The sequence below is a fragment of the Eleutherodactylus coqui genome, chromosome 8 (assembly GCF_035609145.1).
Source record: "Eleutherodactylus coqui strain aEleCoq1 chromosome 8, aEleCoq1.hap1, whole genome shotgun sequence".
Taxonomy (NCBI): Eukaryota; Metazoa; Chordata; class Amphibia; order Anura; family Eleutherodactylidae; genus Eleutherodactylus; species Eleutherodactylus coqui.
In genome coordinates, this window is record NC_089844.1 from 62,384,603 (window position 1) to 62,400,746 (window position 16,144).

The 16,144-nt window shown below is 48.0% G+C and overlaps 1 protein-coding gene across 1 annotated transcript; it reads right to left on the bottom strand.

Moving 5' to 3' along the window:
• Positions 1 to 1,039: 1,039 nt before the first annotated feature.
• Positions 1,040 to 16,139, bottom strand: YBEY (ybeY metalloendoribonuclease). The gene is made up of 5 exons (XM_066575727.1): positions 16,028 to 16,139; positions 11,104 to 11,317; positions 10,820 to 10,951; positions 2,394 to 2,462; positions 1,040 to 1,287 (listed from the first exon to the last, which is right to left on the bottom strand). Exons 2-5 carry the CDS (start codon positions 11,311 to 11,313, stop codon positions 1,195 to 1,197), a joined length of 504 nt encoding a protein of 167 aa, XP_066431824.1. The 5' UTR covers positions 11,314 to 11,317; positions 16,028 to 16,139; the 3' UTR covers positions 1,040 to 1,194.
• Between the last annotated feature and the right edge of the window lie 5 nt (positions 16,140 to 16,144).

Below are 16,144 nucleotides of genomic sequence, written 5' to 3' on the forward strand. Positions count from 1 at the left end.
CTCTATGGGAGATGTAAACACACAATCCGCGATCACCCGCAAGCCATGAAAAATGCCATAGTTTATGCAATCTTATGCAGACAATCGCGATTTGACCTTGTGAAATCGCAGCATGTTACATTTCAACATGTCCCCGCAGAGGCTCGAACTACCGCGTCATCGCTGACGCATCGGCTCTGCACTGAGCCATCCGTCACATCCACGGGGCAGAGCATAGACGCGGGTCACTGCAGGGGCGCGGGTCGCATCCCGCTGCGAGAATTCTCGCAGTCGGAATTCGACCCGGCCGTCTGCATTCACCCTAAAGTGAATGGGGTTTGTTAAAATGACATTGTACTGTACATTGCCGAAGAGTTTCAGCTCACATTTCGCAGTTCTGTGAACTCATTCTGACTCTACTGAGGTTCCAAGCAGCAAACAATCAGGCCCTTTCACCTCATAGCATATCTTATCCTTGTAGCAGTTACCACACTGTCATGCCTTCTCCACCAAAATTGAGAAAAAAGTGATGAACAAGTCATATGTACCAAAAACAGTAGCAAAACATTGCTTGTCCCACTAAAAACATGCTGTTTTTATTCCTTTTTTTTTTTTTAAGTAAAACATTTAAAAAAATGTAAATCTATATACATAGTATCATCGTAATCATACTGACCTGTAGAATAAACTTCACATCATTTTCACACACTCCATGGACGTTGTAAAAGCAAAGTTCCCCAAAAAATGATGTAGTTGCTTTTTTATTTCATTTCACCCTCTTAAAAATTTTTTAAAGTTTTTAATACATTAAATAGTACCATTACAAAAATACAACTTGTCTTGCAAAAAAAACAAAAAACAAGTACCCGCACTTCCTCCCCTATCTGCCTATGTGGCAGTGGGCTAGACAATCACCTGATGGACCCCCAACCATCAAGTATCCAGGGGATAGGTCATCAATTGGAAAAGGGGCAGGCAACTCCCTTTAAATGACTTAGCATTGCTGAAGGTTCTGCAGGGATGTCAGCGTAGACTTTATAGCTAGTTTTGTCACTAATAATCACACAGAAAGGCTCTTTATTCCTTAGTGAACTGGGAAATGAAGGTCCGTCACCCCAATAATTCACACGCAGCTTCCCTAAACTTACAGTTCTTTCCCATACAGTGTGTTCTTGACTACAGAAATACGGAGAAGGCTTAACAGAAGTTGTATTATTAATGTTGGAAGTGATCCGACGTCAGCGGTGTAAGTTCTGATCCTGTAGCTCTGTTGATCTCCATTAGAACTTCACGTTCCTTCTCAAACATCTGTTAAAATGAACAACATATCTGAAATTAGTATTTATTAATATATATATATATATATATATATATCACAGAGTAGGCCTATATAAAATAGTCTTAATTTACAAGGAATTGTTGATTAAGATGAAGCTGCTTTGGGTTGGGTAGGACATAAGATGACAGTGTGGTCCAGTAGGTAGGGCTACAGTTATGCCGAAGGACTCATAGACCGCCTTCACCATAGTTTATAAGTCACACAAGTATAGTCTCAAATACAGAGCAGGAAAATCCACTACATGTGAAGAAGTTCTGGAATATTTATCCTGCCCCCATTTGTGGTAAATACAAAAATTCCCTTCACGCTAGCACAAAGGAGAAAAAAGGAAAGCATTCACTAATGACATATTCCCCATGCTCACAACACTGGAAGGGAAGCTGTCAGGAGATTTACGTTACCTGAATGGGCCGCCTACACACAGTCGAGTCGGATCCCACTGCGAGAATTCTTGCAGCGGGACGCGACCCAGTATTGACCTTATACTCACCCGTCCGGCGTCTTCTCTCTCTGCACTGCGATGTGCGCAGTGCAGAGTCGGCGCATCAGCGGTGACGTTTCTGCTGCAGGCCCTTGCGAGGCTCGCACAGAGAGAGGACATGCCGCGATTTGTTTACCATGCGAGTTTTCAAGCAGTCAAATCACTGCTGTCTGCATAGGATTGCATTATTTAATCCAGTCCTATAGTAGCAGGCATGGCGGAAATTCTGCGGGAAATCCCGTTGCGCAATTTCCACCCTTCTGTAGGAGGCCAGACTCCTACATTACAGAGAGCAATGCCGCAGACCATCATGACGATGAAATGCCGGTGATAGGCAAGTATAGGCCCACACCACACCTCAGCTTGTGAGTTTTTTTTTACTTGCAAGCAGGCTTGTACCCAGAGTTTTTTCTCGTAAACCAGAGCAAAAATTCAGGAGAGAGCCTGCTCACGAGTCAAAAAACTCGCAAGCTGAGGCATTCGCATCCCGAGGTACCACTGTATAGTCATATGAAGTCCCATTGCACCATATCATCATTTAGCCTCTAAGATCTTGTAAGATCAGAAAATGTTAATTACAAAAATGCAACTAACCTTTCTCCAGTCTTCTGGATCATGATGTGTGTAACCAAGCAGGTGACATAAGCCATGCACCGAAGTCACCTGGAAGAAAGAGGATTTTCTGGTCGAGTTTCATAAACAGTAGAAATACCGAAAACTTAACTATTAAAAAAAGAATTAATTGCTTTCTTCCTTAACACCTTAAGCACCAGGCTGTTTTGGTCCAAAAGGAAATTTTTAGGGATTTTACCCACGTGGTGGTTTTACTGCCCTATTTCTTTTTCTTCAGCAACCAAAATTATTTTTGCTGCATTTTTTTTCAGTGATATGGTACGATTTTTTATATCTTTTTTTCATAGACTTTTCCCCCATTTTTTAGTTTCATTGAGAGTAAAAAGCTAAAAAACAGATATTTTTGGTATAACTTACCGTAAAATCTCTTTCTCGTCGCGTTCATTGGGGGCCACAGCCTAGACCATGGGATATAGCCACTGCCCTAGGAGGCGACACTAAGCAAAAAAGTGTTAGCTCCTCCCTACCTGGCTATATCCCCCCTGCAGGCACTCAGCTAATTAGTCTGTCTGCAAGCAGTAGGAAGCCAGTGGGAGTAAGATTATACATATTATGTTTTATACATACCAAAAACTCTTGGCACAATTTTCTGCCGAACCATGACCGAAGAACAGAAAGTTCCAGCAACCGCCTAAATAAACAAGGGGTGGGTGCTGTGGCCCCCAATGAACGCGACGAGAAAGAGATTTTACGGTAAGTTATACCAAAAATATCTGTTTCTCGTCCGTATCATTGGGGGCCACAGCCTAGACCATGGGACGTCCACAAGCAGTCCCGAAAACAATATATTGGGTGGGCATTCAAAGTTCGGCTGTGCGGTCAACGACCGCCGCCTGCAAGATCTTCCGGCCAAGAGCGGCGTCAGATGATGCAGCTGTGTGGACCTTATAAGATTTTGAGAACATATGTAAGGAAGTCCAGGTGGCTGCCTTACCCTCCTGAAGGGCTGAGGCTCCGTGACGGACTGCCCGGTAAGCCCCTACCGCCCGTGTGGAGTGGGCCGTAACCCGAACTGGCGGCGAGCGCCCTGAGGTGCGATACGTCTCTGTTATCAGGGACCTTATCCATTTGGATAGAGTGACTTGAGGCTGCCAAGCCCCTTCGGGTCCCCTCCGGAATAACGAAGAGGGTGTCGGTCCTACGAAGCGCCTTTGTACTTTTCACCTAGATCCTCAGCGCCCTTACTATGTCCAGGTGGTGCAGCATTTTTTCCTCTTTGTGTACTGGATCTGGACAAAAAGAAGGCAAGACAATTTTCTTCATTAGTATGAAACTGTGATACCACCCTTGGTAGAAACTCGGGTGATGGCCTCAGCACCACTTTGTCCTGGTGGACGGTCATATATGGCGCCTGCATAGCCAAAGCCGCCAGCTCCGAGACCCTACGGATTGCCGTAATGGCGACGAGGAATACCACCTTCCCGGTCAGTAGTCGCATAGAAATCTCCTTCAGCGGCTCGAACGGCTGGCCCGTCATAGTGTCTAACACGAAATTAAGGTCCCAAGTTTGGACCGGGGGTTTAAACGGGGGTGTCGTATGGGCGACTCCTTGCAGGAATGTACGTACTGCCATCCTCTTTGCGATTGGTTTTTGGAACAGTACCGTTAATGCCGACACCTGTCCCCTTAACGAGCCTACCCTCAATCCTACCTCGAGGCCTGATTGTAAGGATGCAAGAATTCTGGCCACCGACAATTGCATCGGTTGTACCCGCCCCTCCTCACACAGGTGAAGAAGCGTTTCTCAGACTCTATAATAAACTGCCGATGAGGCTGGTTTTCTGGCCCGTATCATAGTCTGGATAACCTTCTCCGGATAACCTTTCCTCCTCCACACCTCGGTCTCAACGGCCAAGCCGTCAAATGTAGAGACTTGGAATTTAGGTGTAGAAAAAAAGGCCCCTGGGATAGCAGGTCTCTTTGCTCTGGAGGATGCCACGGTGTGTCGAACAGTATTTCTATGATGGTCGCGTACCAGCTTCTTCTTGGCCAGTCTGGTGCTATTAATACTGCTGATCATCCTTCCTGCTTGATTTTCCCTAGGATCCTTGGTATGAGAGGAATGGGTGGAAATACGTATAGGAGCTTGTACTCCTCCCACGAAATGGTTAGCGCATTCGTTGCCGCTGCTTGTGGATCCCGTGCTCGGGACATAAACGGGCGTAGCCTGTAATTTAGTCGGGACGCCCTGAGGTGCACGTCTGGCATGCCCCACTTCCGGCATATCGTCCGAAATACTTCTGGGTGCAGCCCCCAATCGCCGGGATCCACTGTTTCTCGGCTTAGGTAATTCGCCACCCAGTTTTCTCTATTCCGGGAATGTAGACTGCGGAAATCGAGCTCAGATGCTTCTCCGCCCACGTTAGTATGCCTGCTACCTCGCTCATTACCGACACGCTCCGTGTTCCTCCTTGTCGGTTGACATAGGCCACCGCTATGGTGTTGTCCATCTGAATGCGTACATTTTTTCTCTTGAGATTGGGCCCGAAGTGTCGGAGAGTCAAGTAGATGGCCCGCAACTCTAGGATGTTTATATGTAGCCTTGTCTCTTTTTGAGACCACACTCCTTGAACAGACTGATCCCCTAGTGTTCCGCCCCAACCTGAAAGGCTGGCGTCCGTCGTCACTACTGTCCAGCGACTCGGGCCCAAAGGCCATCCCGCCTGAAGCCTCCCAGGTTCCAGCCACCACTTCAGTGACCTTTGGACTTGAGGGGTTATCTGGATTCGCTGTTCCAGGGTCATCCGGAACCCATTCCGGCGTGACAATATCAAGTGTTGTAGTTTCCTTGACTGGAAACTGGGCGAACGGAACCGCCTCGAATGCTGCCACCATCTGGCCCAGGATAGCCATGCAGTGTCTGAGGGTTAACGGTTTCCCCTGTATTAGGGACCGGACCCCCTGCCGGAGCTTGTCTACCTTTGCTTGAGGTAGCCGGACCTGGTGCTGGCTGGTATCGAATATCATGCCCAAAACTCCAAGTGTTGTGTCGGTATTAGGCATGATTTTTCGCGGTTCACTATCCAGCCGAATTCTTCTAGAATCTTCATCGTGACGTGTACGCTTTTGATGTTGCCGTCCCATGACGGTGCCTTTATTAGTATATCGTCCAGGTATGGAATGGCTGATATACCTTCCGCATGGAGTGGCGCCATCACTGCTGCTAGTACCTTCGTAAAGACCCTTGGAGAGGTAGACAGGCCGAATGGCAGCGCCGTAAACTGAAAATACCTTCCCTGTGTTTCGAAACGAAGGAATTTTTGATACGTTTCCCGAATCGGGATGGAGATAAGCGTCCTTGATATCTATTGAGGACAGAAATTCGCCCGGTTGCATGGAGGTTATCACGGACTTGATTGACTCTATCCGGAAATGTTTTGTTCTGATGAATTGGTTCAACCTCCTTAAATCCAGCACCGGCCTCACTCTGCCGTCCTTTTTGGGTACAAGAAAAAGATTCAAATAGAACCCTTGCCTCTCTTGTGCCTCCGGTATCGGTTTAACAACCCCCTGTGCCAGAAGGTTCCGCACTGCCTGCTGTAGGTTGGCTACTCCTTCCGGGGTGGTAGGCACTCTGGACCTGCAGAATGAATTCCGTGGGGGAGTCGTGAATTCGATTGCGTAACCGGATGTCACAATTTCCTGCACCCACTTGTTACTCACGCGCCTCCCCCATGTCTCTCGCAATTGGGAGAGCCTGCCCCCCCCACCCTGGTGACACTGGGTGGGGGCAGCATCTCATGCCGCGCTCTTTTGATCCCGCTGTTTTAGATATTCCGGGTCGGGATCGCCATGTTTGCCTTGTTTTGAAAGAGGGGCCCCTCTTTGCGTCTGTCGGGGTTCTTGTAGACTGGGACCACTGCCCTGACCCTGGGCGGGATGAAAAAAAAAACGCCGAAAGGATCTAAAAGAAAGAACGGTTTCCTTTTTAGTGGAACCTTCTCCTTTCTTGCCGGCATTTGTGGTAACGACGTGCTCTTGCCGCCTGTAGCGCCCTTTACCATGTCATCCAGTTTAGGTCCAAACAGCCTGTTTCCTTCGAATGGCCATTTTGTTAGGGCCATCTTGGATGCTGTATCTGCTGACCAGCTTTTTTCAGCCAGAGAGTTCTCCTTGCCGTCACCGATGCAGCGGATGGCCGGGCACCGAACTTGGCTGCGTCTAGTTCTGCTGTGCATACAAATTTGTTTGCCTGTATGACGTTGTCTGTCAGTTCGAGCAACTCATTTGGTGGAGCGCCTGTTACACTGTCTCTCCGTAGCTGCTTGGCCCAGGCTATGGATGCCTTGCTGACCCATGCGGTCGCAAAAATCGGCTGTAAGGCGGTGCCTGTGGTTTTAAACACGGTTTTGCCCACGCATCCAGCTTCCTGTCTTGAGGATTAGCCAGCATTGCTACCTTGGCTGTTGGCAGTGCTGTGCTTCTAGACAGTCACGACACTGGCGGGTCAACTACTGGAGGTACCGCCCAACCCCTTTTTCAGGCCCCCTGGGAATGGGTATGTACTTTCCCAAGTCTTCCCGGGTTGCCTAAATTTCTTATCCGGGTTCTGCCATCCCTTATTAAGAACCTCCGAAAAATCCGGATGGTCTGGGAAGACCTGTCGTGATCTCCTTCTGCCGTCTAAATGACACCGCGGAAGGAGGCGTCTGCACTGTTTCCTCCATTACTTGGAGGGTTTCTCTTATGGATATTACCAGGCCGTACATTAGGCTGGCTAGGCGCGACACCTGTTCCTCGTCTAGTTCCAAAACTGACGAGCCTGCAGAGTGGTCGTAGTCTTCAGACCCACTGCCCTTGCCTGCCGTTTGGGCCGTGTCCTGGGGCGCCCATGAGCAAGATGCTCGAGGGGACTCATCGCGAGCCCGGGCTGGTCTCGCAGAATACCGGGACCGTGAAAAAATGCCTTGATCTATGATAAGTATGCACGGACTCCCTGGACCATGAGAGCCATGAGAGTCCCTGGATCGTCTGGACTTTGAGGGTCTAGACGACCTCCCAGGTGGCGCGATCTATGGGGAGTGTCCTCGCTGCTAAGGGACCTCCTCCTTTTGTGTGCCCTCTCTCGTGCATATTCCGAGGAGGACGCGTCTGAGCTGGGCTCTAACCGGCGTAAAATCGCCGCAGAGGATATGGCCAAGCCAGAAACGGCAGCGGCCAGGGACCTCGCCCGTTGGGGTTCGGGCCCTGGCTCCACAGGGGCGGCGGGGGGCACCGGGGACCCTGGGGCTGCGCGCACCGCGGCACATCTAGTGCAGCGGGGGTCGACTTGACCGCAAGCGAACTTACCGCTGCAGGTAGTGCAAGCGTAATGCTTCACCCTCCCCTTGGCCGGGCTGGAACCCTCTGATCTAGGGTCAGACATGGCAACAGAAAACAATTCCCAGGTAGCGGGAAAGCTAAGTACCGTTACAGGCATGCCTGCAGGGGGGATGGGGAGGGCGAGGGGAGAACACCGCAAAGTGCTGCCTTGGGCAGGGCTTACCCGGTCTAGCAGCTGTTTCTGCGGTTCCCCCGGTCCAGCTGGAGCCTCTGGTCCTGACGCTTGGGTGCTGTCGGAAGTCGACGCTGGTGTACCATACGATCTCGCGGCGTTGGTGACCCGGCAGGTGCTGTGGCAGTGACTGCTGCGGAGTTGCTACTGCTGCTGGTGCCCGAGACAGGAGGTGCTGCTGCTGTCCGGGTGCTTTCTCCGTTGCAGAAGGAAACTGCAGAGGGAAACTGCAGGACTGCAGGGCTGAACGGCTGGAAGGCTGCTGTGTGCTTCAGGCGAGCTGCAGGTGCTGGGCTCAGAGGTGTAGACCAATAAAGTGTCCCAGAGCGCGGCCATTCCTCTGTCCGGCGGTCTTTTTACACTCACCCCGGTCGGAGGGGGCGTGGCCTGCCCCGGAATCGTCCCCGCGACCCGGAAGTGACGCTTTCCGGCCGTGACGACGGCGCTCCGCCCCCCGGAGCGCCGTGCCCGGAAGTGGCCTGCCGGCCGGCGTCCCGGCGTCCTGCGACACGCAAGCTTCTATCCCTGGCCGGGAGAGCTGCCGCTGCCGCCGCCTTCGCTGCTGCTATCGCCGCTGCCATCGCCGCTGCCGCTGCCCCCACCGTTGCCACCGCCGCCGTCCTGATGCTCCTTAAGGTATGCGTTCAAAGTTCGGCTGTGCGGTCTGTCCGTGTGGCGCCGGAATGCTCCATAGTCCCAAGCGGGGGTGTCTTTGTCCTGGGAGCCACAGCCTGCCCTTGCGTCGACTACTCCAGCAGTGCTGCCCCCTACGCGTCACCGTCAGACAGTGCGCTACTCCAGGGAGGGGGAGCCCTATGGCTGGCGGGTAACCGACTCAGATGCGCATTGCATGGTCGGGCCCCTTTTTCTTCTCTGGGTGAGACGCCGCAGTAGTGGTGGAGACACCCCCTGCCTGCGTCTCCCCCGGGAGGCCAGTAGAGCCAGGGAAAAGCCCCGACTCCCCGGATTCCCGCGAATAGCTCTTTCCATGTCTGCCTCCTAGCAGACACTAAGCTAAAGACTAATTAGCTGAGTGCCTGCAGGGGGGATATAGCCAGGTAGGGAGGAGCTAACACTTTTTTGCTTAGTGTCGCCTCCTAGGGCAGTGGCTATATCCCATGGTCTAGGCTGTGGCCCCCAATGATACGGACGAGAAAGTTTTTTTTTCCATTTATAGTTGTTTATCTTTAAAATTAATATATTTATGCTAAAATAAAGTATGGTAATGGGTTCCTCGCTTTGTTTCGGACGTTTTGATATATAATTTGTATAGTTTTGGATTATATGGCGCTTATGGTGACGGTTTTGGTTGGCAGTGGGTCATTTTCTTTTTTATGTATATATAATTATATATATATAATATATATATATATATATATATATATATATATATATATATATATATAATTATTTTTTTTAACTTATTTTTGTAACAATTTTATTTTTACCATCTATGTCCCCCATGACATCATATAAGACCTCTGGTAGTCATTCACATTGCATTTTTTTATTCTGTACGTTTCCACTGTACCTGGGTCATCCATAGGAGCCCAAGTTGCAGGTGAAAACAATAGTCATTGACAGAGCTGATCTGGGTCTGCTAGGACCCTTCAGCTCTTCCTTGCCACAGGGCACCTGTTGGTCATGTGATCGCTGGGTTGCAAAGTGAAAGTTAAACTTCCACTTTCTAATACATAGCGCTCATTAACCGTTACATAGTCTTGGAAGGAGAATGCCTTTATCTCCGGGTTCTCAGCTGCTTCTCCCTTCTCCTCCGGGTTCTCAGCTGTGTCTGACAGCTACTGCTCTTACAGGTGACACACCTTTTTAGGCATTGCAACGCGTTTTTGAGGGCAAGGACTCATTCACATGGGTGTATGAAATTTCGGGCCATAAAAAAAAAAACAAAACACAGTTTTCACTGTGTGTGTATGCGTGCTGGGGCGCCTGCACACGAGCGGAAATTCTGCGGCGAGATTTCCGCCACTGGAAGCCTGCATAGGATTGCGTTAACAAACGCAATCCTATGCAGACGGCCGCGGTTTGGCCGCGCGAAATCTCGCGTGACAAACAAACCACTGCATGTTCTATTTCTCGCAGAGCTCCGCACAGAAACGTCAGTCACCTGCCGCCGGCTCCGGTCTGCGCATGCGCCGGCACATCAAACAGCCGGAGCCGCGGGTGAGTACGTGATGGTCCCTGCAGGCGCTCGGGTAGGGTCCCGCGGCGAGAACCTTCGCCGCCGGATCCGACCCGCCCGTCTGCAGGCGGCCTTACACAAATTTTTGCTGCATATGTGCAGTTTTTACGTCCATGCTGCATCTGTATACGTTTTTCATGTGTGCAAATAAGGGAAAAAAAAACTAAAAAATGTCCAAGTGAGGTCAGTTTTGTCACAATGCACAGAAAGCAGGGTGCATAAAAAAAAAAAAAAAGACGCAGTGAACATGGATGCTCATGCATGTTCACTCCATTTTTTTTGTTTTATGCACCTATAGACTTTAATGGGTGATTTTGGTCTGTGAGTACGGACTAAAATAGGACATGCTGCACATCTAAATAAACCAATTTAATTCAATGGCTACATGTGTTGTCCATATTCGATACTGACTGACTATAGACAGAAAATACGCCCATGTGAATGAGCCCTTATTAGCACAATCTCTATTTCCATATTAAATGCTTTGAATCCTGATGAAAAAAATATATTATTTTTAAACTTATTTCTATACTTTTCTTCTACTCATGTTTCGATAAGCTCTCATCCAGTTGAGCTCAGGTCCGGCAACTAGTTTTTGCCTCTGCATGCCTCACTAAAATCTACCTTTGAGCTGCAGAGAACTGATGATACTACCACGTCAGCACCAGAAGCGTTCCATATGCCATAACTTACAGTCAAGACATTGGGAAAATCCTCCTTTGTTTCTTGGCACTGTTGATAGATAAACTCGACTCCAAGGTAAATGTCTCCTAAATTGTATTCATCTGGGAATGCTGGATCAGGCAAAAGTCCAGGACACAAATTCTGGAAGTACACAAGCACAAAACACTAGAGATCAGACTCACCATCATGACTTATAGCGAATGCATAAAGTATAGAACTGTAATTAGCCTACAGAGTAGTAATGCTTAATGTAATATAATTGTAATTACGCAAAGACCGCCCTATCTGTGTACCTCATGAAATGGGAAGGACAATACGTCTGTAGCCTTGTCTTGCTGCCTGTAAACTCTGTTTAATTTTCGGATCTTCGTGTCATTTATACAGATTACCCCGACATCAAACCTCTCCACGCTGAGACACTTTCTGGCAATCTCTAGATTCTTGCGTAGAAGGGCTCTGCGAATAGGAATCACATGCTGCAAGTTCCGTATAAGAAGAGACATAACCCTGAAGGGACAAAAAAAAAAAACACAGAAAAATTGGCTAAATGGGTTGTCCAATTTGGACGATGCCAACTTGTTCTAAAGGTGCTTTGACAATAAACTGATCACCAAGTGTCCCCGCTGCTGGAGCCTTCAACAATCGGCTGTAAGGAAACATGGCAGTATGTGTACAATCTCCTTTAAGCGCCACTACAGGGGAACTTAAAGGGACGCTCTGCCATAGACTTGTATAGGACAGTGCTAGTACTCTGAAAAGAGTCAGATTTTTGATTGGCTTGCGGACTTTACAAGCGGGCACCACGGGATTCACGGAGCAGGGGAGTATAAAAATTAAATACCCGGGTCCCCGTCATCTCGCTTTAGGCAGGTGACAGGTTCCCTCTAAGAATCCCACAGTGCCCAGTCGCATCAGTGGGATTTTGTGTTTTACGCTGGGTTCCCACGGGGCGGATTCCCGACGCAAATCCCGTGGTTTGGCTGCAGCAAAAAACGCGAGATTTCAACCGTGAGAACCGCCACGGGAAAACCCGCGGCCCGGCAGCTCGCTCTTCCGCTGCGGCCGGCGCTCCCATAGAGGAGAGCGCGGCCGCAGCGGAAAGAAAAAAAGAATGGACATGCTGCGGTCGGCAAATTTCTCAGAAATCGCGTCCACTTGGCTGGCTAATCCCGGGATTAGAGGCCGCATGCGGATTTGCCGTGGCGAAATGCCGCACGGAATTTCCGGTTCAAATCCGCTCCGTGTGAACCCAGGCTCAGGGTTGTCTGGTTAGCAGATAACATTTCCCCTACAGTGCCCACTGAATAATATGTGCATATGTGCATAGTCTTACATTTTTCAACATTGAACTTCATTTGCCATTTTCCTGCCCAAGCCCCTAGCTAATCTAGGTCCGTTTGTAGCCGCACATTGTCCTCCGTTGCATTAATTATATTGTATAATTTTGTGTCATCTGCAAACATTGATATTTTGCTGTGCAGCCCCTCTATCAGGTCATTAATAAATATGTTGAACAGAGTGGGGCCTAATACTGAACCCTGTGGCACCCCGCTAGCGACTGTGGTCCAATCAGAGTACGCACCATTTATTACCACCCTCTGCTTTCTATCATTGAGCCAATTTTTTACCCACTTACACACGTTTTCGCCCAGTCCGAGCTGCCTCATTTTGTATATTAGCCTATTATGTGGCACGGTGTCAAAGGCTTTAGAGAAGTCCAGATATACAAGATCAATAGATTTTCCCTGGTCCAGCTTAGAGCTTACTTCATCGTAGAAACTGATCAGATTTGTCTGACATGAGCGACCCTTCATGAATCCATGCTGGTGAGGAGTTATTCCCTTAATCTCCTTGAGGTGCTCATCGATGGCGTCTCTCAGAATCCCCTCGAAAATTTTTCCCGTTACTGAAGTGAGACTTACTGGCCTGTAGTTACCAGGCTCACTTTTGCTCCCTTTTTTGTAAATTGGAACCACGTTGGCAATGCGCCAGTCCAATTGTACAACACCGGTCTTGATAGTGTCTAGAAATATTAGGTATAGCGGCCTAGCTATCTCGTCACTTAGTTCCTTTAGTATCCTTGGGTTCAATGTTGAAAAATGTAAGACTATGCACATGGGCAGGAGGAACGGATGTCACAAATATTCACTTAATGGGGTACCACTAGGGAAAAGTGATATGGAAAAGGATCTGGGGGTATTAGTGGATAATAGACTAAACTGGAGTATCCAATGCCAGTCAGCTGCTGCAAAGGCAAATAAAGTTTTGGGGTGCATTAAAAGAGGTATAGGGGCGAAGGACGAGAACGTTTTTCTTCCATTATATAAGGCACTTGTCAGGCCTCACATGGAATACTGCGTACAATTCTGGACACCGGTGCTCAGGAAAGATGTCACAGTGCTTGAGGGGGTTCAAAGAAGGGCAACTAAACTAATACATGGAATGACGGGACTGGAATACCCAGAGAGGCTATCCAAATTGGGACTATTTACTCTAGAAAAAAGAAGCTTAAGAGGCGACCAAATAACCATGTATAAGTACATGAGGGGACAATACAAGGATCTCTCCCGCGATCTGTTTACACCCAGGACCATGACGGTAACAAGAGGACATCCGCTACGATTAGAGGAAAGTAGGTTTCATCACCAACATAGAAGGGGATTCTTTACTGTAAGAGCAGTTAGACTGTGGAACTCTCTACCGGAGGAAGTGGTGATGGCAAAATCGATAGAGGAGTTTAAAAGGGGACTTGATGTCTTTCTGGAGAAGAAGGATATTACAGGATATAAATATTAGGTTAAGTGTCAATCCTGGTATATAGGCAGGTAGGAGCTATTAGGGGTTGATCCAGGGAACAGTATGATTGCCATTAGGGAGTCGGGAAGGAATTTTTCCCCCAAAAGGGCTAATTGGCTTCTGGCCTTGGGTTTTTTTGCCTTCCTCTGGATCAACACAGTAGGATAGACAGGCTGGACTAGATGGACATAGTATGTAAGGCCGAATGAAGACAATGTTACTATGTTAACAAAAGTTGCTGTACTTACCCGTCCTTTGCTGCCACAATCCAGCGTTCTAGCTGCACCGTCCTCCCACTGTTTGTTGTGGAAGGTGATGTCACTTAATATTGCCTGATTGCTGCACCATCATTGGAAATATGGTCCAGTAACCGAACAACCCGTTTAATGCAGGATCGGTCCTCCAGAGCAATGGACACTATTTGTAACTGCTCTAACGAAGAAAATCTTCAATAGAGGGCCCCCTCTATTAAAATTTTCTAACAGGGTATATGGAAAGGGTTTTTCTAAACTGCACAATCCCTTTAAGGGGTATGCGTATTTTTGCACGTGTTTGAGGTTTGAAACCATACAGACACAAAGTTCTGCATAGGAGATGTATACATAAAAAGGCAAAAACTTTTCTAGACTCAGAACTTTTTACCAAGTAGAGCAGCTTCTGTTAGTAATAACTCCTTCACTGTTACTGTGCACTTTGCGGCCCGAACAGTCAGATCTCAATGCCTGCTCAGCCTGCCAACATCAGGGCGGCATCACTGAATGAGTTATCACTGGCAGGCGCTGCTCCCCTTCCTTATTGTGTAGCTGAAAATGGCACATCTCCCCCAACTTGTTATTCAGTCTGATGACTGACAGATTGTACAAGAATCTCAGTCCTCCAGCTATCATTGTAAAGGGACACACTCCAAGTCCAGAAGGTAAATAGTTCAAAATATTGAAAGGGTTTCTCCAGAACTTTTACCATTAACGACCCATCCTCAGGATAGATCAGCGATACTTAATCGTCGGGGATCCGCTGCTTACGATCTCTACTGAGCAGCTGTTCAAGAGGCTGCTATCAGTAAGGACTAAGCTGGAAGCAGATAGCGCTGTCAACGTTGCTGCAGCTTGGGTTAGTACCAACCCGGCCCGCTGCATTATGCACAGTAATCTGCTTTCAGCTCTATCCATACTGGTGGCAGCCCGGCGAAAAACTGAAGGCAGATACCTATCAACTAACTGTTGATGACCTGTACTAATGATGTCATCAATAGTAAAAGTCTTGGAGAACCCCTTAAATAATATTCAATTACTAATAGTTTTATATAAAAATAGACCAATTTAGAGAAAAAAAAGCCTGCAAAGGTATCTTTAACGTCATGTGCTTCCTAATTTAGCAGCTAAGCATTATAGACTGATATTTCAGGCAAGAGCCCTGTAAATGATAGGGAAGTAGGCAAAAGATAGAAAGCACTAAAGGAAAGGAAGTCCCAGCAGAGCTAGAGTAACCAGCGTACACTATCCTACCAAAAGTAACTGGACACCTGAGCAAGAATCAGAAGAAGTATTTATTTACATGTGTTAGTATTTAGTGGGGCTCCTTTGGCCCTAATAACTTTTTACAAACGTTTGATACACTTCTGCTGGTATTTCCCTCCATTCATCCTGCAAACGTTCTCTCAAAGAAGATGCATCGGACCATCATCATTGGACAGTTGAGCAATGGAAGAACGTTCTGTGGAGTCACAAATCACACTACTCCATCTTTACATCAGATGGATGCACATGGTTGTGGAGGAGGCTGCGGGGAACGCCTTTTATCAGAGTGCGTTGTGTCATCAGTTAAGTACAGCGGAGGTTCAATTACGGTCTGGGGTTGTTTTACATGGTGTGGTCTGTTGGTTGCAGTGGCAAGAACCATGAACACGGAGGTGACCCTGACATTCTAGACAATAATGTACTGCTGACAATGTGGTAACACTCTGGGAATGGTCGGCCATACTTCCAACAAGACAACGCGCCTCGTCACAAATGCAACATTGTTTTATGTTGGTTTGAGGATATGGATGTTCCACAATTGGAGTGGCTGCACAGAAGCCCGACTAGAACCTTACTGAGCATTTCTGGGACAGCAAATATGAACAGTGTCCATTTTCTTTAAGACAACTCACCAGGCATTTGCAGGATGAATGGAGGGAAATACCAGCTGACGTGTAACACATGTTAATAGAAAGTATGCCATGGAGAGTATCTGATATCAGTAGGGCAAAAGGAGCTCAACTAAGTATTAACATATGAAATAAACACTACTTCTGATTCTTGCTCGGGTAGGACAGAGTAAACAGTCGCACAGATCGGTATCACATGTTGTAGTTCATCCCCGCGGTATGGCAGAAGTCTCCCACCAAAAGCATTGGTGACCAGACGGACTGCACTGACTTACTTCTAGCTCCAGGTCTCACTACAAGGATGCTTTCGCTTTGTCCGGCGTGGGGAACCCTTAGTGATGCGGAACCTTCATTACAAGATCAGAGGAAGGTGATCTGTGACGGACCACAGA

What these genes read in the sequence shown, in the direction of transcription:
- YBEY (XM_066575727.1), bottom strand. Translation starts at nt 11,313, where the DNA reads ATGTCTCTTCTTATACGGAACTTGCAGCATGTGATTCCTATTCGCAGA. An exon ending in TGTCCTTCCCATTTCATGAG is followed by an intron (nt 10,952 to 11,103) that starts GTACACAGATAG and finishes GTGTACTTCCAG; the next exon opens with AATTTGTGTCCTGGACTTTT. An exon ending in ATTTTCCCAATGTCTTGACT is followed by an intron (nt 2,463 to 10,819) that starts GTAAGTTATGGC and finishes TCTTTCTTCCAG; the next exon opens with GTGACTTCGGTGCATGGCTT.